We start from the raw sequence: 23,166 nt of genomic DNA, 5'->3' as shown, positions 1-23,166 counted from the left end.
AAAAAAAAAAACCCCAAGAACCTGAGAGTAAATATCCCAGAGACATAGGATTAAACCAAATACAACTGCTATTTTTAAGTAGTTATAAAATGCCTCCTAATGATATTTTGCTATACTCAGAGAGCAGTGCCTTATTCAATTGTCATCTGAGAAGCTTCCTCCTGCAGAAGATGGGAATGAATTCAGAGACAAATACCACATATTATCCATAGGGGAGAGAGAGAGAGAGAGAGAGAGAGAGAGAGAGAGAGAGAGAGAGAGAGAGAGAGAGAGAGAGAGAGAGAGAGAGAGAGAGAGAGAGAGAGAGAGAAATTTGAATGCTCAGCTCTAAATGGAGCATAGCCACATAGAATTCTGCAGAAGAGCAACCAATAAGAGTGCAATAGCAAGAGGGAATGGAGAACACAAGAAGAACATGGCCTTCTGAATCAACAGTCAAAGCTCATAGTATTGGAGAGACTGAAGCAGCATGTACAGGACTTGTATGGTTCTGTACCAGGTCCTGTATGATTATGTTATGGCTTTTAATTTAGTGTGTTTAATGGGACTCCTGAATGTGTAAACAAGTTAGTCTCTGATGCTTGTGCATGATTTTTCTCAGGCTGTTTTCTTCTGTTGATTTGCCTTGTCCAATGTCAGTGTACTGATTTTGATCTTCTTATATTTTTGTTGTTATATTTTGTTGTTTTCTTTTAGAAGATTGTTACTTGTAATGAGAGATAGAGTGAGTGGATGGGGTAAGAGGAGAGGAAATTGTAATATGGATATATTGCATTAGAAAAGAACCTAATATCAATAAAAGACGGAAAATAAAAATACAGTAAAGATATACAATAGTTTCATATAGCAAAACTTTAAAAGAATTATTTTCAACATAAACAACATTAACAGGCTAAGTAGGTCTTTTTGTCTCTACTAATATGAAATATGATAGCTATATATTAAGAGCTTATCATTAATTGAACCTGTAAAAATATTTGGAAATTAAAGGATGAAATAAGTTTGTAATAAGCACATATGATCCAGAATATTGAGAAATTTCCCTTCCTGCCTGAGCCACTCTAAAGACTCCACAGTCAGAAACTCTCCCAGGAGATCTGCTGCAGCAAGGGCCACAAGTCTCCCAGTATACCTACAACAACCCAGGGACCCAGGAAAAAAGTATCAAGACAGAGACAACCAGGTCAGTTAACAGCAGAGATAATCAGATGGGGGAGAGGCAAGGGTAAGACCATAAACAACAGAAGCCAGTATGTTTTGACATAATCAGAACCCAGTTCTCCTACCACAAAGAGCACTGGATGCCCCAAAACACCTGAAAACCAGGTTGAGGACCTAAAATCCTATCTGAAGAAGATAATAGAGTCCTTTAAGGATGATATAAATAACTCACTGAAACAAATACAAGAGAACACAGGTAATTAGGTAGAAGCCCTTAAAGAAGAATCAAATAAATCTCTTAAAGAAATTCAGGAAAACACAATCAAACAGGTGAAGGAATTGATCAAATCAGTCCAAGAATTAAAAATGGAAGGAGAAACAAGAAAGAAATCACAAATAGAGGCAACCCTGAAAATAGAAAACCTAGGAAAGAGGTCAGCAACACCCTTTACAGTGGTCACAAATAATATATTTTGTTGTAACTCTAACCAAATGTGTAAAAGATCTGAATGGCAAGAATTTCATGTCTCTCAAGAAAGAATTCAAAGAAGACCTCAGAAAATGAAGAGATTTCCCATGCTCATGGATTGGTAGTATTAACATAGTAAAAAATAGCCATCCTACAAAAAGTAATCTACAGATTCAATGAACTGACTGTCCATCCAATTCCAACACACTTCTTCACAGACACTAAAAGAGCAATTCTCAATTTCACATGGAAAAGTAAAAAATCAAGGATAGCAAATATAATTCTTAACAATAAAAGAACTCCTGGGGAAATCACCATCTCTGACCTCAAGCTATACCACAGAGCAATAGTGGTAAAAACTGCACAGTATTGGTGAAGAGACAGGTTGATCAATGGAATAAAATTGAAGACCCCAAATAAACCCACACTCTTATAGACACTTGATCTTTGACACAGAAACCAAAAACATACAATGGAAAAAAGAAGGTATCCTCAATAAATGGTGCTGGTTGAAATGCAAGTCTGTATGTAGAAAAATGAAAATAGATTTGTTACCTTGCACAAAGCTCAAGTCCAAATGGATCCTCCACATAAAACCAGATACACTGAAACTAAGGAAAATGAAAGTGGAAACGAAGCTCAAACTCATTGGCACACTGGGAAATTTCACAAACAGAACACTAAAGGCTCAGGCTCTAAGAGGAGGAATTGACAACTGTGATCTCATGAAGCTGAAAAGCTTCTGTAAGGCAAAGACTTAGTCACTTTGACTTAGTCAAACCAGCAACCTACAGATTGGAAAAAAAAAATCATCAAACTCCCACATCCAATGGAGGGCTAATATCTAAAATATGTCAAATATTTACAATATAATCAAGAAATTAGACTCCAGAGAACTAAATTACTCTGTTAAAAAATGGGGTAGAGAGCTAAACAAAGAATTGTCAACTGAGGAATCTGGAATGGACTAGAAGCACCTAAAGAAATGTTCAACATCCTTAGTCATCAGGGAAATGTAAATCATAACGACACTGAGATTTTACCTTACACAATTCAAAATGGCTAAGATCAAAAATTTAGGTGACAGCAGAAGGACATAGCTGTGTTCAGCCATTGGAATATCCAACTCACAAATGCGGCTTGATGAGTACATCTAGTAACTCCCATATGTTTTCCTGAGTAACAGAAAGAAAAATACCTTATGTGACTTCAATAATGAATGTACAATTCTATCAGGGTTTTGAAAGTCTTGTACATTTCCAGTGGTAAAGCACATGTCAAACTAGTTCCCATGGTAACACTGATAATGAATAAATAAGTTACTAAAGTTATTTAGGTCTCTGTGGAAATCATGTGCTATTAGTCTCCTTTCAACAGTTAACTTTATATTTCCCCTTGAGGAATACACTGACAATTAGAAGACACAACAAATTCTTATGTCTCTAAGATGATCTAGATGTGATCATTTGAGCAGATTATATGATACTTCCTCTGGGAACAATAGAAAGAGCAAAGAAACCAATAAAGCAATAAATTGTTGCTACCTTAAAAAGAAAGTAGTAGTGATTTAGAATATTCTAATTTAATCCTTTCTCAAAGGTAAGTGATTTCATGTATTTGATACAGATAGATACCAGAGTACAAGTAATTCATATCATACTGGGCCTCTAATGCTGGCACTCTTTTATTCCTTGAGATGGAGGAGAAAATAGTATATTTACTTATGTTCCCTGAAATTGTAAAATTGTCTTAAGACATTAAATTATATCATTTGAAAAGATATCCTGAATACATTGTAATTATATGAGAATTTTAAGTGAAGAGAAGTGAGATATATCAGTAATTCATTGCTGATATCAAACATTAAAAATAATAAGATAACCATTTTCAGAAGCAAACAGGTTAGTATATTGTATTTGCTTCACATAAAATAAAAAGAAATAAGTTTTGGTGTGAATCCTATATAATGTTAGATAACAAAATACTACTTTTATATTTAAAATAAACTGACTTTATTTAATAGGAGATAAAAATTTACAAAACAAATAATACAAACTATACATATATATATATGTGTGTGTGTGTATATATATGATATAATTTCCTACTGAAAAGGATACATTCATGAAAGAATCTTTTAACATGAATATTTCCATATAATTTCTTATACACTAACCATTTTATTGAATATTTAGCAATGCTGCATGTATAACAGTTACGAGGTTAACAGTAGTAATGAACATGCTGACAAGCCTACCCCACATTTTTCTTCATTAAACATTAAACTCTGATTAGTCCTACAACTGGAAATCAGGCTGACACAGTGAAAATTCTCACTGACTAGGGACTGAGGGACTAGAGGGAAATAATCAGGTAGAATTTATTAGTGCATCTTCATTATCTTGTGTCAATGAAAAACCACTTTGCTTCTCATCTTGTACAAATTTGTTAAAGGAAGAGGAAATACAACTGAAATATACTCAATTGTGATGTTGATATTTATTAATACTTCTTGTTCACTTAAATTAAATAGTGATGTAAAAACGCTAAGTAAATACATCTTACATGTTCTATCACTTCTATACAGTAATATAGAATAATTATGCAAAAGTATACAAAGAAAATTGGTAAATATTAATACTTTTGCTGGAATGTAACTAAACATTGTATCTGGTAGATTAAGATAGGTGAGCATTCTATTGAAAGGAAAATTGAATACTTGTACCTCAACTGCAATACAAGCAATCAAAATTTAAATACTAATGATACGCACACACAGATAATATATTTAGCTTCATACACTACCAAGCCAATTTCATATATTATGCTCAGTGCTTTGAGAAGGTTTTTTTTACCAGATTAGAAATTACTGTACAGTAACATATACTCTCTATTCAATTCACAGTTATTAAATTCCAGATAATGGTACTGTTCTACTCATCAATACATTTCATATTAGTATAAGTAAAATAGAGTGGAAATGACATAGAATATTAAAATGAGCATACTTGGCTATGGGAAAGACACATTTATTTGGAAATATTTATAAAGATATACAAGTATGCATTTTTAATTCAGTGTGTTTCTCATTACTTTGAATGACTTGATTTAATGGAATATAATAGTCAAGATGCTTTAGCTTCATTCTATCTCTGTCTCAATTTTCAAGAATACAAAAGTTGCATACATAATTCAGACAAAATGAAGATGCATTCTAAAAACCAAGGTCTATGTATAATGTAACATTTCAATATTAATATCCATGTTTTACACATGTATATAATTCCAATATAATGATACATAAATTTATTATATATTTTCTGAAAGAATCATTTCCAAAGAAGAATACTTTATAAATTCATTTAAAATTCATGTGCAAATATTTTTTGTGACCATTTATTTTAAAATATCTGTTCATCCTGCAAATATAACTTAATAAAAATTGAAAACAATGTTTGCTTCTTTTGGAGGATATGATTGGATGACATGGGGCAAAAGAATACAACATCAGTGCCTGGGTTCATCTTGATGGGAATCACACAGAGCACTGAGCTCCAGCTTCCTTTGTTTGGGGTCTTCTTCATCATCTATGCAGTTACTGTCATGGGCAACCTGGGCATGATCATTTTGACCAAGCTGGACTCTCACCTACAAACTCCTATGTACTTTTTCATCAGACACCTGGCTTTTATTGATCTTGGAAATTCCACTGTCATCTGTCCCAAGATGCTGGTGGATTTTGTCATGGATGACAAAACCATTTCTTTCTATGAATGTGCCATACAGTTGTCTTTCTTCCTTATGTTCATTATCAGTGAATTTTTTATCTTATCTGCAATGGCCTATGACCGCTATGTGGCCATCTGCAACCCTCTGCTCTACAGTGTAATCATGTCTCAGAGACTTTGCCACATACTTGTAGGCATTCCATACCTCTACAGCACCTTCCAGGCTCTGCTGTTCACCAGTAAGATTTTCACACTAACTTTCTGTGGCTCTAACATCATCAGCCATTTCTACTGTGATGATGTTTTCTTGTTACCTATGTTGTGTTCAAATGCTGAAGAAATACAATTGCTGATCATATTATTTTCATCATTGAATTTGATCTCCTCTCTCCTGGTAGTCCTTGGATCATATGTTCTGATTCTGCTAGCAATATGTCGAATGCATTCAGCAGAAGGCAGGAGAAAAGCTTTCTCTACATGTGGGTCTCATTTGACGGTGGTTGTGGTTTTCTATGCTACTCTATTCTTTATGTATTTGCAGCCTAAATCTACCCACTCCTTAGAGAATGATAAGATAGCCTCTGTGTTTTATACTTTAGTGATCCCCATGATTAACCCCTTGATATACAGCTTAAGGAACAAAGAGGTCAAAAATGCCTTTTACAGGGTACTAAAGAATCAATTTAAAATTAATACTTAATAGTCAGTATTATATATATAATATATAATATATTAGAGAGATAGATATCGATATATCTATAGACATAGAGATAAAGAGATAATATAGACATAGACATACTCATAAATATAGACCATTCAATTTATACAAAGTTATGTGTGTAATAGTGTATAAAATCTCCCTTTTGTAAAAGTTTAATATTTAATACAATTCTATTGTCTATAATAATCAATCTACAATTTAAGTGTCCAGAATTTTCATTATATCTAACAGTGTACCTGGCAGTGCATTTTTTTCACTTTCTTATCCATTTCTAGTAATCTATTATTCCTTTGAATCTCCTTAAAACACATGTGAAAATATAGTACATTTTGCTCTGTATCTTATTTTCATTAACATAATTTCTGATAGGTTAATCTATGTTATCACTAACTGCAGTGTTTACTCTTTTAATTTAAATGATCATTCATTATGTATGTACATAGATTTGTGATGCTGAAATTAATATGGAGTGGTATATGTTAGATTATTATTGTTGAAACAGTGACTTTATTTTCATGACTCTATACTCAGAGGAAGAATGGAAAATTATGATGTGCTCTTTTAAATATAAAATCATTAATATTCCCTATTCAGTATGCCTAGAATGGTTGCACCAATATCTACACCTTCTGTGAGTCTAGAAGACTTTCCATTTTTTTTAATGTTTTTATTTACATTCTAGCTGTTTTCCCCTTTCCCAGTCCTCCCCCCAACAGTTTCTCATCCTATTTCTCCTTCACCTTGCCTCTTAGAGGGTGCACCTCTCCCACTGGGCCTCCCACTTCCCTGGGGCCTCAAGTCTCTCAAGGATTAAGAGCATCTTCTCCCACTGTGGCCAGACCAGGCAGTCCTCTGTTATATATGTACTGAGGGGCCTTGGATCAGTCCATGTATGTTGCCTAGTTGGTGGCTCAGTCTCTGGGAGTTCCCTGGGCTCTACATTAATTGAAACTCCTTTTCTTCCTATGGGGTTGCCTTCCCCTTCATCTTCTTCAATCCTTCTAATTCAACCATAGGGGTTCCTGACTTCAGTCTAATGGTTGGATATAAGTATCTGCTTCTGTCTCAGTCAGCTAGCATCAGTAATACTGTCAAGCCTTGATGCCCCACAATGAGATAGATCCCAAGTTGCTCCAGTCATTGGATTGCATTTCCTTCAGTCTATTCTCTATTTTTGTCCCTGCAGTTCTTTTATACAGGGATAATTCTGGCTCAGATATTTTGAAAGAAGATTAGTAACCCTGCCCTTCCACTTGAAGTTCTGTCTGTCTACTGGAGGTGGACTCCTCAAGTTCCCTCTCTCCATTGTTGGGCAATTTGGATAAGGTTACCATCATTGAATCCTTACTTTCTCTCACATCCTGGGTATCCGGTACTTTCTAGAGGTTCCTCCCACTACCTTCCTCCCTGAGGCTACATATTTCCATTCATTTTCCTATTGCTCTTGGCTTTTTTCCTGTCCCCCAGCCCCAAATCATTCTGTTTCCCTTTTCCTCTCCTCCACACTTCTCCCACCCAGACACCTCCCTCCCTCTGCTTCTTGTGATTATTTTTTTTCCCATTATACCTGGGATTGAAGCATCCTCACTTGGGCTTTTCTGTTTGTTATACTTCTTATGGTCTGTTGTTGTATCTTAGATTTTCTGTACTTTTTGGCTAATATCCACTAATCAGTGAGTATATACCATACATGTCCTTTTATTATGTGTTTGACAATACTTCTTTTCTTCTCATTTAAATGAGAATATATTCATGTCCAACTAACATGCTACACCTATGTTTATTATGCTCTATAACATTGTTTAATATATTCTAAAATCTGTTCTGTTAATGATGTATTGATATTATTGTTTGAGAGTTTATTTCATTTTTAGAGATTATTATTTAATTTCAATATTTCTCCTTTTTTGTTTCTTCCCTACAACCCCTCCCATGTACCTCTTCACACTCTCCTTCAAATTCATTGATTCTTTTCTTTCATTGATTGCTATTGCATGCATATATGTATATATCTGTATATCCCCAAATATAAGCTATTCAATCTATATAATGCTACCTATACAAATGCTTTAACATATACATAAGCTTTAACATCAAATGTACCCTCACACACTCTTCTACAACTCATCTCATACTTTCCCACTTTGATCTCAGAAATTCATACATTTTTTTTCTAAATCCACTAAATCCACCTTGTACTGCTTGTATGTGCATGAGTGAAGGGCCATCAGCTTCCTATATTCAACAAAAATATTGGGTGTCATTTATACTTTCTTTGCAGACTATTTATTGGTGTTAGGGTGGTTCTGGTATCTTAAAATATAATTGTAAGCATTCTCTTTTCTTATGTTTCTTGAAACAACTTGAATGGAAACAGCCCTTGACTCTGTGCCTGTTGTGGATCCATTTTCACTAATTTTACTGCCTTGTTTTGCCTCCAAAGGAGAGGATGTGACTAGTCTTGCAGTGATTTCCTGTGCCTGTGTGGGTTGGTACCCAAATAGTGCCTCTCCCTTCTCAGCGAGAAGAAGATGTAGTATCTGGAAAGGAGTTGTGTGACAGGGGAAATGAAATCTGATCAGGATACAAAGTGAATAAATAAATTAAAAATAGCAAAAAATGATAGTGTATTTTACCAATGTGTTAGAGAGAAGATATATGTATATCTTTAGAATAAACATCTATATACTTTAGAACAAACATCTATATACTTTAGAATAAACCTCTATGTACTATAGAACAAACATCTAAGCTATGCGTGCATGTGTGAGTGCATGTGTGTGTATGTGTATGTGTGTCTTCTAAAGCGGATATTAAGAAAAATAGAAACAACTTATTAAGATCAAAATGTAAAAGCATTCATAAAGACCACAATAATACTATAAAAATAAAATGTACATATCTCTGGAAGCTTCAGTGGAAAATTATGTATAAAATAAAGAATGAGTCAATAAAGTTATGGCATGTTTCTCAAGATAATATTAGGAGGACAGAAAATCATGGAACAATATACTTAAAGCTAAATATATTGCTAAAATAAAACAACAACCATCAAGATTACTTTACCTAGAAAATCTGTTATTCATAAATCAAGGATAATGCATTAAAATATAGCAAAACTATTAATTCCTTTGACAAAAATAATATCACGTTGTAACTGAAATGGTTAAATGTCTTGAGGTGCTTACCACCTAAGCCAGGAGAACTCTGATCCTGGGAATTTGAGTAATGGTGGAAGGAGATAACTACACAAAGTTTCCACAGGTACACCTCCAACATATAATATATACATCCAGATACACACAAAACAACATCAAAAAGTAATGTAAACTAAGAGCACAACAGAGATTTGATATACATGGATACATGTATTAATTAACAGAGTAAGACAAATTGCAAAGCATATGACAAAATACCCAAAATAAATTCCAAAGACAACAAATGGCAAGAAAGCTAATGAAAATTGATAGCTTCTTTTTTAGTTCAATGGAATGGCCACTAGTAAGTTAAACTCCACTGGATAGCTACATACACTAGAATATATATGCAACAAGAACTCTAGGAACTTAAACAAGTGAGAAAATGAAATGAGTGATTATAGAAGGGGATAGAGTATTACAATGATTTGAACTTTAGTAAAATATATTCAGTGTAACACACACACACACACACACACACACACACACACACACACACACCAGTGGAAACATCTTACAGAATAGCCTCAAATAATGTAAAATATCATGGCATAAGTTTAATGAAGCAAGTGAAAGACTTGTAGGATAAAACCTTTAACTCTTTGAAGAAAGAAATTGAAAAAGATTTGAGAAGATGGAAAGATCTCCAGTGCTCATCAATCACTAGAATTAACATATTAAAATAGTCATACAACCAAAAGCAATCTACAGATTCAGTGCAATACCTACAAAATTCCAAAGCAATTCTTAACAAACCTTGACAGGAAAATTCTCAATTTCATATGGAAAACAAACAAACAAAACTAACAAACAAACAAAAAACTAAAGAGAGCTAAAATAATCCTGAACACTAAAAGAACTTCTGGTTGTTACACCATTCCCAAATTCAAATTGTGCTACAGAGCCATAGTAATAAAATACATTAGTGGCATAAATGCTGGCACATGAGGGAGCCCCATCCCACATATCTGACACTTCCTGGAGGGCCAGCCAGGAAGCAGAGGTTAGATAGCCTAGAAACCTAGAATAGAACCGAACATGACTGCCAAATAAATGTAAATAAAAAGCTCAATGAAATGAGTCCTAATAATATTCTGCTACCCTTGCAGACTGGAGCTTAGCATAATCCTTGTCAGAGAGACCAGAGAGACGTCAGCAAGCAAGTGATGGGAGCAGATGCAGAGATTCACAGCTAGCACTAGGGTGTTCTGGTGGAACTCCTAACAGTGGGAACAAGGGCTGTCTTTAATGATTTTGACTATTTTGGGGGGACATTTTCCTTCCTAATGTGTTGCCTCATCCTGCCTTAACGTCCTGAGTCTTATTACAACATGATATGTCATGTTTGGTTGATAGCCTTGAGAAATCTGCCCTTTTATATAGGAAAAGTGAGGAGAAGTGAAGCTGTGAGAGATGGGAGGTGGCAAGCTAGAGGACCAGAAAGGAAGAGAAACTATAGTCAGAATGTAATATCTAAGCATGAATAAATTTAAAATTTCTAAAAATTAAAAAACAGACACATCAATCAATGGAATCAGATTGAAAATACAAACAAAAAATCTAGAGAACATTGACACCTGATTTTTTTTTTTTAGTAAAAATAAAGCCAGAAATTTACTCTGGAAAACCCACAACAACCTTGACAAATGGTGTTGGCACAACTGTATGTCTGTATGTAGAAAAATGCAAATAGGTCCATATTTATCACCTTGTACAAAACTTGAGTACAACTGGATCAAAGACCTAAACATTAAAACAGACACACTGATCCTTATAGAGGAGCTTATAGAGGAGAAAATGGAGAATAGCCTTGAACATATTGACACAGGAGATGACTTTCTGAACAAAACAGCAATAACGCAAGTGCTAAGATCAATAATTTTAAAATGGAATTTCTTAAAACTGAAAGACTCTGTAAGGCAAAAGACAGACAAAGTAGCAGCCACCTACAGAAAGGGAAATTTTTTTTTTGTCTACTCCACATTTGATGGAGAACTAATATCCAAAGTATATAAAGATCTCAAAAAACTGGATATTATAAAATCAAATAATCTAAACAGGATTTACAGATATAGAAAAGTCTCAATAGAGAAATTTCAAATAGCCAAGAAACACTCAGAAATGTTCAGCATTCTTAGCCCTTAGGGAAATCCAAATAAATAAATTATTTTGAGATTCCTTTCACGTGTCAGAATAGCTAAGCTCACTAACAAACATGACAGCTAATACTGATGAAGATGTGGAACAAAGGAACATTCCTCCATTTCTGGTAGGAATACAAACTTGTACAGCCTATATAAAAATCACTATGGCTATTCCTATGAAAGTTTGGAATATATCTCCCTTAAGATCCAGCTGTATAACTCTTGGGCATATCCCTGAAGAATGCCTCTTCCTACCATGAGAACACTTACTCAAACATGTTCATTGCATCTTTATTCATAAGAGCCAGTAACTAGAAACAACTTAGATGTCCCTCAACGGAAGAATGGATAAAGAAAATGTGGCACATTTACACAATGGAATATTACTCACGTATTTAAAAATGACATCATGAAATTTGCACGCAAATGTGTAGAACTATAAAAGAAATCATGCTGAGTGATGTAAACCATACCCAGAAAGAAAAATATGGTGTGTACTCACTAATAAGTGCATATTAGCTCCTAAGAAATAATAACCATGCTTCAATCCATAGACCCAGAGAGGTCAAGTAAGAGGAAGAGATGGAACATGGCTGGCTATCCCTGGGTAGGAGAAATAGAATAGATTTTGTGACTGGGCTAAGAATGGATGTGGATGTGGTGGGCAGAAGCAGGTGTTTTGGAAAATGGGATGGAGTGAGAAATTGGAAGAAGAGATTGATGGATTTGATACTTGGGGTTGTATAAAGAGTATAGTAAAAACTTTCTTGAATCTATGAAGGTCATCCTAAAGAGGACTTGTAGTGATAGGGAATGCAAAGACTCAACTGGACCTGTCTTATAACCAGGCAAGGATTCTATGGACCTGTCTTATAACCAGGCAAGGATTCTATGGACCTGTCTTATAACCAGGCAAGAATTCTAGTGGTAAAATTGGGTTGCATTCAGTTGAGTAATTTTCCAAGGGGGTTCCACTTGAATCCTCACACAACTAAGACTGATGCAATGACAAAGGAGTGCTTTCTTCAAACTGACATCAGTGTCCTATTGTCTAGAACAACAACCACACAACTCATTGATCATGGGGAAGTTTGGCTGGAGCCTACAGGGAGCCTTCACCCCTCTGTTTTAGCCTCTGGTGTATGATGGTGCTCTGCAGACTGCAAAAAAGAGAAACGTGGGCACCAACACAGACACAAAACATTTGATCTACAATCTGTACTGTCTGCAAAATATGCTAGGGCAATGGTGGCACAGAACTTTTGGGAGCACCCCACCAAAGTCTACTTTGACTTAAGGACTACTCCACAAAAAGTAACCCACATCCAACACTGCTTGGGTAAATACGAACCGTAGACTAGATATCCCAAAGTCCTACGGAAAAAGAAAATACCTCTGGTCAACAAGAAAACAAACAAAAAAAATTCTATTGTTATTCTGCTATACTCACAGATGAGTGCCTTATCCAGTCATCAGAGAAGCTTCCTTGGGCAGCAGATGGGAACAGATGCCAAGACCCATAGCCAGACATTATGTAAAGAGAGAATCTGACTTGGACATCTCAATCAAAATCTTCCCTGAGGAGCAGCAGTGTCAACTGGCCAAATCGCCCTGAGCTCCTGGGGACTGGACCACCAACCAAAGAATACACATGGAGGGACCCATGGCTCTGACCCCGTATGTGGCATAGGATGGCCTTGTTGGCATCAGAGGGAAGATGGGAGTGGGTGGGTGGGGTAACACCCTTATAGAGGCAGAGGAAAGGGAGATGGAATAGGGTGTTTCCGAAGGGGAGACTTGAAAGGAGACAACATTTGAAATGTAAATAAAGAATATATCCAATTAAAAAAAAAGCACTTCTTCCCCATAAAAGCCTAGGACCAGGCAGGTTCTTTGCAAACTAAAAATAAATAAATAAATAAATAAATAAATAAATAAATAAATAAATAATATATAAAATAAAATAAAATAAAAATATTCCCCACAGGGCTCAGGGAATATATGGCCAAAGAGGAGACAGAAAGATAGTAAGATCCAGAAGGGATCAATACAAGTACAAGAACAAGGCAGTCTGAACCAACTAGGCAAGGTGCACATGAGCTCACAGAGACTGAAACAGGAAACACAAGTCCTAGAAAATTCCTGCAAATTTATAATAGCTATTAGCTTTGAATTTTCACTCCTGATTGTGAAAACAAGTTTGTCTCTGACTCTTTTGCCTACTCTTGGCCTCTTTCACTTCGTTAGGTTGTGTTGTCCAACTTCATTATGATAGTTTGTTTTGTCTTTTATTTTATTCTGTCTTGTTTGGTTGCTATCTTTAAGACACCTGCTCTTTTCTTAAAAGGCTGTATGTAAAAGCGAAGTTCACGAAAGTTTTCTCAATAGATTATCATGCCCATAGAAGAGTGAAAATAGTAACCTCCAATCACAAGGATGCTTTTCTAGCATTTAAATGCCTGGTGCGGGTTATGATTTATGGCTGTCCAGCAGCTTTGGTTGAACTGGGTACCTGAAAGGGGGGCTTGAAATGGAAAAGGATGGGGGTTGAGAGAATGATGAAGTCAAGACAAAAGTTTGTGATCAAGGCTCAAAGTTTAACAGTTAGCACTGTATTTATTTAGGGAGAGCCCACAGACCCATCCTTTGTTTCAGTTGGATTTTGTTACAAAGCAAGCTCAGCAGGCAGTCTGCTCTTGAAGGAAATTGCAGGTGCCACAAGGGGAAGACTCCACCTAGGTCAGCAAAGACTCAAAGTAGGTAATTAATGTCCTACTGTGACAAACACTTAAGGTCTATTTAGCATTCTCAAGGCTGGGGGAAGGGCACAATGATTATCAAATATAATAGTACCATATAGTTAGAAAAAAACCTATGATAGTTCATCACAAAAAGCACACTTATCAACAAATTGATTTCACTAATTAATCTTTATGTTTTGCTATCATTATTTACTATTTAGTATATAGTAATATATGCACATGAACAGAACTTATTCTCATAAAGTCAAATATTGGGGCTAAGGAGAGAGTACTGTCTCAGTAAACCAGATTCTGATCTCCAGAATTCATGTAAGTGTAAAGTAGCTTTTAGACACCAACTTGCAACTCCAGCCCAGGAAAGTGGGGAAGATGAGGTACCTCCTGAACATCCTGCCTGGTAAGAATATGGATATGAAGGAGGAACTGTAGAGTTAATTCAGAGACACCACCTCAGAGATTAAAGTGCAAGGCTGATTGAGGAAAATTTGGGTTATCAATCTCATTTCTGAACAAGCACATGCACATATTTTCCAAGTACCCTCACACATATGCAAGCATAATTATGTACATCACACAGAAAGATACACAAAAATATAATACTTAATTGAGCACAGCATTAGCGTGATCAACTGTTAGCCTTACACAATGTAGATGTTAACATTACAAAATGAAGATGGCTCTTCTATTAGATATACATAGAACATATCTTCCATCATACAGTAGACATCACCATTACTTTAAATCCTGCAGGTAACACTGAATGCTCTGCTAAAAACTCTGTATTCAACATCATCTACCATTTTTAATTGAAAAAAAAATGTATATGGTATATTCCTCACCAAACTTTTCCCAGATCTTTCCTTCCTCTTCAACCACTCAACACCACAGCCTTTCTTTCTCATTTTAGAAGGCAGACCTCCTTTGTACAAATATATTTTGGTGCATTCAGAAAAAAAATACTGAATTGTACTTTTAACTTAGAAATTATGGGTCTGTCTAGATTATGGACTGCCAGAGGAAGGATAGCAACTTAAAATGACTAAATGCATTGTGAAATATTAGTGTATTTTCACTCATTGTGAAATATTTGTTTACTTTAAATGCCTTTGTTTAATATTATTAATGTCTAAAATGCAGAAAATAGTAGGTAACTACTGCATTTTAATGTACAAAATCTTTTTTTCATTAGATATTTTTATTTTCATTTCAAACATTATCACCTTTCCTCATTTCCCTTCTGAAATTCTGCCTATTCCATCCTCTTTCCCTGTTCACTAACTCACTCTCTCCTGCTTCCCTGTCCTGGCATTCCCCTACACAGGGGCATCAGGCCCACACAGGACCAAGGGACTCTCCTCTCATTAATGTCCCACAAGACTATTCTCTGCTACATATCCAGCTGGAGCCATGTGTACTCTTTGGTTGGTGGTTTAGTCCCTGGGAGCTGTGGGGGGTACTGGTTAGTTGATATTGTTCATCCTAAGGGGCTGCAAATCCCTTCAGCTCCTTGGGTCCTTTCTCTAGTTCCTCCTTTGGGGATCCTGTTCTCAGTCTAATTGATGACTGTGAGCATCCACTTCTGTATTTGTCAGGCACTGGCAGAGACTTTCAGGAGACAGCTATATCATGCTTCTGACAACAAGCACTTGTTGGCATCCACAATAGTGTCTAGGTTTAGTAAATATATATGGGATGGATCCCCAGGTGGAACTGTCACTGGATGGCCTTTCCTTCAGTTTCTGCTCCACACTTTGTATCTCCTCCCATGGGTACTTTGTTCCCCCTTCTAAGAAGGACTGAAGCATCCACACTTTGGTCTTCCTTTTTCTTGAGCCTCATGTGGTCTGCGAATTTGTATCTTGGGTATCCACTACAATATTATTAACAATATTTTAGTAGGATGTGTTCTTAAATAAGTAAATCTCCTATACTTATATAAGCAACTAATTTATGATAAAAGACCTAAGCTAACATGTGTATATTATATCATTACACTATGTAAAGAATTCTGAATGTATGTTTATATTCAGAATGTGGTAGAAATTCTTGAAGATTGACTAGGAAAAAATGTTACTATACAGCATTGTCATTTCACAAATAAATGCATTATTAGGATGGCAGAAACAATGTATTGTTGCTTATTTTTATGCAATTTTATTTGCTTGTTAGTTTTTTCATATCTAAAGAAAGAGAAAATAGGTTAATAAATACAATGTCAAGTAAAATGATACCATTATGTTTAAGTACTTTGTTAAACAGAAATTTCACTGTGATTTAAAACTTAGTATACATTTTTTAAAATTTATTTTTATTTTACATAAGACACCCCAGAAGAGGAGTCAGATCTCATTACAAGATGGTTGTGAGCCACCATGTGGTTGCTGGGATTTGAACTCATGACCTTCAGAAGAGCAGCCAGCACTCTTAACCACTGAGCCACCTCTTCAGCCCTCTTGCTGAGCCATCTCTCCAGCCCTCTTAGTACACATTTTTAAAGACAAATTCAACATAATAAATATCATAGACGTTCTCATAAATTACAAATTGTTTTATTTATCTCCAAAAGATTCTCTTGTATTTATTTAGTTTTTAAACAGCAAATATATTTAATGTTTTATTTACTGATTAATTCAAATAATAATGATATTTCAAACAAGGTTTAAATTAATTTCAAATTAAATTACACACCAAATTTTTGAATTTCAAATATGTTTCTTCATCTTAAAAAATAAATATTGAGACTAGAACTTTTAAACAAAACAATTAGAATTTACTGACTTAATATAAATCTTACTGCATGAAAGCTAGCTGATAAATAGGACAGAAATTTTACAACTTTGATATTAACATGAGAAGAATTTCATATCTATGGCTCTCTTTGCAGCTTCTTTCACCTCTTTGTTCCTGAGACTGTAAATCATTGGGTTTAACATGGGAATCACCAGTGTATAGAACACTGAAACCACCTTCTCTTGTTCTACAGAATACTGGGAACTTGGCTGAATGTAATTAAAGCTTAAGGTGCCATAGAATATAGTCACAGCCGTCAGGTGCGAAGCACAGGTGGAGAAGGCTTTTTGTCGTCCAGAAGCTGAGCGGATTCTCAGAATGGCCAGAGCAATGAATAAGTAGGATATGATCACAATTAAGAGAGTACCAATGGCAATGACTCCTGAGAAGATCAAGAGCAAAAATTCATTCATGGAGGTGTCAGAACATGAGAGTATCAGCAGTGATGGTATGTCACAGAAGAAGTGACCCACTATATTAGGCCCACAAAAAGACAGCTTACTTAAACTTATGGTGTGTGTCAAAGAGTTAATAGCTCCACCTATGACTGACCCAATGACCAGCATGGTACACTTTCTCTTAGACATGGACACAGTATACAGCAATGGGTTAACAACGGCCACGTAACGGTCATAAGCCATCACTGACAGCAAGAAGCCTTCCGTGGTAACCAGCACTCCGAAAAACAAATGTTGCACGATGCAGGCAGAGAAAGAGATGGTTTCTGTTACTACCAAGAAACTAATCAACATTTTTGGTGCAATGACTGATGAATAACAGGCATCTACAAATGATAGGCAACTAAGGAAGAAGTACATTGGGGTGTGGAGTTTGGGAGTAATGTGGATTAACAGAATCATGCCCAGGTTCCCTAACAAGGCAACAGCATAAATCACCAGAAATAAAACAAAAAACATCATCTTCAGTTCAGCACGATCAGTCAATCCCAAAAGAATGAATTCAGTAACAACTGTACAATTCTCCGTAGTCATTTCCTTTTTTTCAAACCTGAGGAGGGAAAGGCAAGGGTTTAGAGTATACAAAGAAGAACCTGGTGTTTTTTAAATTCAAGCAGAGATATCATATGGTTTAATATAGCTAAATAATAAATAAATGTTGGTTTATTTGTATACAGATGGGGAAGATATAAGAGAGTCAAATAATAGCTACCAGGTTTTCTGATAAAGCCTCAAGAAATCATATTACTATATACTTACCTATGTTTTCGAAAAATACATATTATATTGCCCCTTTTCTGACATTAGTCCCCACAAGAACTGTATACTAGTAAAATTCCTAGTTCTAAGTATGAGAAACCCCATTTTGGTTATGATAGCCCCCCCCAAAAATTCCAAAACATAAAAATAGAGACTATTGCTACTGCCCTTTACTGCACCTCAGAGGTTAGAGGTTAAGGCACTGCTGTGAGGATATCGTACACTTGAGACGCAGGATAAGCTCCATTTATTATTCTAAAAGCTTCCTTTCTCTGGTCTAGCTTCAATACTACTAGAAATTCTGTGCAAGTTACTAAGAACAGAAGCAATCAATAGTCTTATATAGCTGTGACATGTATGATCCACAACAATGATCAGCATGACAGTCATAAAGGTATCGTGCGACAAACACATATTGGCAATAACAGTCAGGAGGCTAAGCAAATGTGAAGCCAACTAAACAGGAAGGATATCATTCTGTGTTGGAGACACCCCGCATTAAGCTCGAGATGCCTGGGACCCTTGATGACAGGGAAGAAAAACCTGCAGAGGATACTATGTTTCAGAGAGTGAGGCAATGGCCTCTTGAGGGCCCCGTTATGACTACTGACAGGCCCCAGGGCCTGCTTCTTTGGTGCAAGCACCTCATGATGTCATTTTTGCAGTTATTCTTAGTATTTATCAATCTTTTTATCCATTTATTGTTCATTTTCTTTCTTCCTTCCTTGATTAAACTGGTATTTGATGATCTGGGAAGATCTAGTAGGAGCCTGCTTGACATCCAGGAATTAGGTGTTACCAAGAGTATTAAGGTGAAGGCTGTTCATGAATTCAAGAAAAATGTATGTTATAGTCACTTGCTCTGGGTGGAAATGAAAGTAACCTAGAGCGGGGCAGAGATGAGTAATTCTGCAGCTGTTCCCCCAGTCTTAGTCTCAATTCTGTATAGTAAAACTAGGATATTTTATCATAAAATTGAGGATGGAATAACACACAGATATATCCTAGGAAGTTAACAATGGGTTCCTTGGGTTCAGGGATGATGGAGGCAGTCATCTAGGAATTCTCCATAGAGGTTGCGTGAGAATGTTTTTGTAGATAAACAGATGTTGTCCAAAAATTTTAAAGACTGCAGGGTCAGCAGTATGACCTCATGTTTGCCCTTTTATGAAAGCATATTGTCTCACTTAAATCTGAAAGATACTGACTTTGTAGCTGTAATACTGCTATTCTCCACCTCACTAGGGACTGGTGGTCGGGAGATATAAAAAAAAAATGTGCTTTCTGTAAAACTTTTATGTCTAAGATTTTATAGTTCCCCTTTTCTGTTCAAAATCTGTACTACTCTATGTCACAAGAAAATGTCGGCATGGGAAAATAGAGAAGCATTTACATAGCCCTCTGAATTTAATAACCCAACTTCCTAGTATAATTTCCATAGAAGTCTTGGTGACTACCCTGACTGCTGAGTTCAAGGGCTCCCATGCCAAAAACAAAACAAAACAAAACAAAAAACAAAGCAAAAAACAAAAACAAAAATAAAAAACAAACAACAACAAAAACAAAACAAAAATCCAGCCTGTCAGTATTGTATCTCTGTGTTTTCTTATTCCCCTACCAGGTATCCCTAGTCCTTGATGACTCTCAAGTCTTGTAGAGGTGGGACCCTGGCAATTCTGAATTCTATAAACCTATCCAACTTGAGTAGGCCTGTGAGATCACAGAATTGAGAAAATAATATACCACTGTCCCTTTGCTTAACCACAGTAACTCCTTAATATATTCTAAATCTTAATCCTATAGCTACATGCAAGTACAACTCATCAAAATAGCCTGTCTTTACAGCAAATGAAGACTAATAGATCATGGAGGTTCCAAGCCCACCACTTCAAAGGTCCCACTTTATGGTGCAGAGAAAAATACAGAAGAGGATGTGCAAAGAGAGTAAGAGCCAGATACCAGAAAGTCTCCTGTAAAATATACTCTCCCTGCAACATGTGTATAAATAAGACAAGGAACAATGGTTATGTCAGTGTGCATGTTAGCATGAAAAGGGGAGTTTTTCAAAGGCCAAATTCAGCCCCCCCAAAACCACAGGAGAGTAATGAGAGCTGGGAGAGGGAGAATTAATTACCTTCTCTCAAGGAAAAGAGTACCATGAAGGCTATCCAGTAAAAAGTGGCTAACCAGAAGCCATGTTACAAAATAGACTCAGAAAGATGCGTTTATACATTTGATCACACACATGCACATGTGTGAGTGTGCACATGCACACATGTGAGTGTGCACATGCACACGTGTGAGTGTGCACACACACATGCATACACACATGCACATGCATGCACACCCACTATAACAATAAAAATGATTACATCAGTTTGATAGGAAGGGGGAACATGGAAAGGAGTAGAGTGAGAAAATGAAAGGGTATTAATTATTTGATTATATCTTAATTAAAAACATAAAATAAAGAGGGATGATTTAACATATTTAGAGTTCCAAGTCTTAACCTCTTTTAACAATTATTTTACCCTGCTTTAATTTGTGATGTTATAGGTAATATGTACTACTTAATTTTCGTAAATAAAAAAATCTTAGGTTGAATTACAAGAATACCAGGAAATTTAACAGTTTGACTTTCACTTCTTCAGTGTTACATGTCAATTTGGTTTTGTAAGAAAATACATAGATGCCGGGCGGTGGTGGCGCACGCCTTTAATCCCAGCACTTGGGAGGCAGAGGCAGGTGGATTTCTGAGTTCGAGGCCAGCCTGGTCTACAGAGTGAGTTCCAGGACAGCCAGGGCTATACAGAGAAACCCTGTCAAAAAAAAAAAAAAAAAAAAAAAAAAAAGAAAATACATAGAAATTTTTTTTTTTTTGGTGTCAAAAATTTCTATGCAACTCTGAAGTACTTGTCTCTATAGAAAACTTATATGCCCAAGAGGCATTCTGATTGTGACTGAAATGAAGTTGCAAATTTAAGTCCAAGTTTTCTTTGAGTCTTCAATTTGTATATAGAGTGAGATAATGAGAAAAACTAAAGTAAGCTGTACTACTAATGAGTTTAGCTATAAATGAATGAATGACATGATACTCTTCAAAATTATAGATCTCAGTTGTTCTAAGATAATGAAGATAGAACTGGGATCATATAACTATAAGGACATTCATCTTGCTTCTAACTTCATATATATATATATATATATATATATATATATATAAAATTTAATGTAAATATAATTTATATTTATGTTTGTGTTTACTATTGATATATAAATATTTACATGAATATGTTTTAATAGATTTTATTTCTGAAATATCAAATTCTAATTATGTATGTTATTTTTACATACAAAAATGAAAGTTACTCTTTTAAGTGCATATAATTGGAATTACTAATTGATTTGTAATACTTCTGGCTTAATTAAGTCTTCATCACAATATAATTAAGTCTCCACAACAAATAATTAATTTCAATTATTCAGTACTTGATTAAATTTATTATATGAGTTTCTGTCCCTTGGATAGAATAGAACTTGCTTTTATCTATCTATATTTGTCTCAATCTTTCACGTTATATTCATAGGTGAAAAATGCATATTTTTCAGAATAAAGAGATAAAATAAATCTGTGACTTCATTGGATGAAAACAAGTGAAGTAAAATCATCAGTTTATATTTTCCTCTGATACATTATTAAGCTGCATGATTTAATGATTATTCATTTCTTATTTGAAACTACCATAATGATAGCAAAAATATAAGACTCAGTTATATAAAAGCTCCAGTCTGTAAGCAGAATATCACTAATATCACTAATAGTATCAGGGATTGCCTATCTCACATGGATGTGTTTTAAAATTGGCTATGTATTGGTTGGCTAATCATTCAATCTATGTTCCCTCTTTACTCCTGAAAATATTGTAGGCAAACTCTGGCTTTACTGTTTTGTGGGTAAGTTGATGTTCCCCCTCCTTTCTTTGGAATTCCCACTTGGCTACAGGGGGTGACCACTTCAGTCTCCAAATCCCTCACTACTAAAAATCTCAGCTAGGGTCATAATCATAAACTCCCTAGAACCTCCAGTGCCACCGGTGTGAAGTTACAACCAGAGAGATAACCCCCAGTGTTTGCCAGTCTCATTCATAGGCCTCTCCCACGGCCCCTTTCCCTTCACCTTAGTCCCACTCCTGTTCCCCTCCTCAACCCTTCTCTCAATATCATTATATACTATAATTGGGCTTAAAAAAACAGCACATTTAAAATTTCCTAAACAATATTTAGTAACTACAAACATGATTAAATGCAATGAAATAAGTTAAGATTTTGACTTAAGTTAAATTTTCAGGTTAGGAGCTAGTTCCATACAAAGACAAAAAAGCCAATGTGACTGGCAAACCAAGATAAGCCATAGTCAGTTTTCCAACACCTTAAAAAGTTGTATAAGTAAGTTATCTCTTAACTTTCAGACACATCATTTAGAACAGTAACAAAAGGATACTTTTTTCAGAAAAAGTCTATCATGATAGATGGTTTTAATTCACAAGTTCATTAGAATAAATTGAGTTACAAATGTACTTTGGAAATTTAGTTGTAGGGTTTTTTAATTAATATTCAGGCAACTTAGACAAAGTAAAAAAAAAAGGATGATATAATTTAAACATTGATTTAATGACTTCTAAGTTTCTAATCAACATGTCAGTTTAGATAGTACAAATACACTTCTAAATACTATACTTAATATAGAATATTCCAAATAATGAGAGAGAAAGTTTTACAATATAAATGTAACTTACCTAATATTAATTTATAGGTTAAACTTTAAAGGAACTGGAATTTTCTCCATGGATCCTTCCCTTTACTAAAAATGAATCTTAGAGAAATTTATGATACTTAAATTATTAAATATATTAGAGTAAGTAATTATAGGTGGCCTAACATCAAATAAAATACTTAAATGAAAATGTAATTCAATAG

The 23,166-nt window shown here is 35.2% G+C and overlaps 2 protein-coding genes across 2 annotated transcripts; one reads left to right on the top strand and one right to left on the bottom strand.

Moving 5' to 3' along the window:
• Positions 1-5,116: 5,116 nt before the first annotated feature.
• Positions 5,117-6,058, top strand: LOC116090425 (olfactory receptor 8K5-like). The gene has a single exon (XM_031370889.1). The coding sequence runs from the start codon at positions 5,117-5,119 to the stop codon at positions 6,056-6,058; it is 942 nt and encodes a 313-aa protein (XP_031226749.1).
• A 10,967-nt stretch (positions 6,059-17,025) lies between these two features.
• On the bottom strand, positions 17,026-17,965 carry LOC116090429 (olfactory receptor 1052). The gene has a single exon (XM_031370892.1). The coding sequence runs from the start codon at positions 17,962-17,964 to the stop codon at positions 17,026-17,028; it is 939 nt and encodes a 312-aa protein (XP_031226752.1). The 5' UTR covers position 17,965.
• Between the last annotated feature and the right edge of the window lie 5,201 nt (positions 17,966-23,166).

This window comes from Mastomys coucha, unplaced genomic scaffold (genome assembly GCF_008632895.1).
Source record: "Mastomys coucha isolate ucsf_1 unplaced genomic scaffold, UCSF_Mcou_1 pScaffold15, whole genome shotgun sequence".
In the NCBI taxonomy this organism is placed as follows: Eukaryota; Metazoa; Chordata; class Mammalia; order Rodentia; family Muridae; genus Mastomys; species Mastomys coucha.
The sequence above is the reverse complement of the archived record's forward strand: the minus strand, read 5'-3'. Positions and strand labels throughout refer to the sequence as shown.

Bases quoted from the DNA above. Each gene is read 5' to 3' on its own strand.
- LOC116090429 (XM_031370892.1), bottom strand. From the start codon at position 17,964: ATGACTACGGAGAATTGTACAGTTGTTACTGAATTCATTCTTTTGGGA.
- LOC116090425 (XM_031370889.1), top strand. From the start codon at position 5,117: ATGGGGCAAAAGAATACAACATCAGTGCCTGGGTTCATCTTGATGGGA.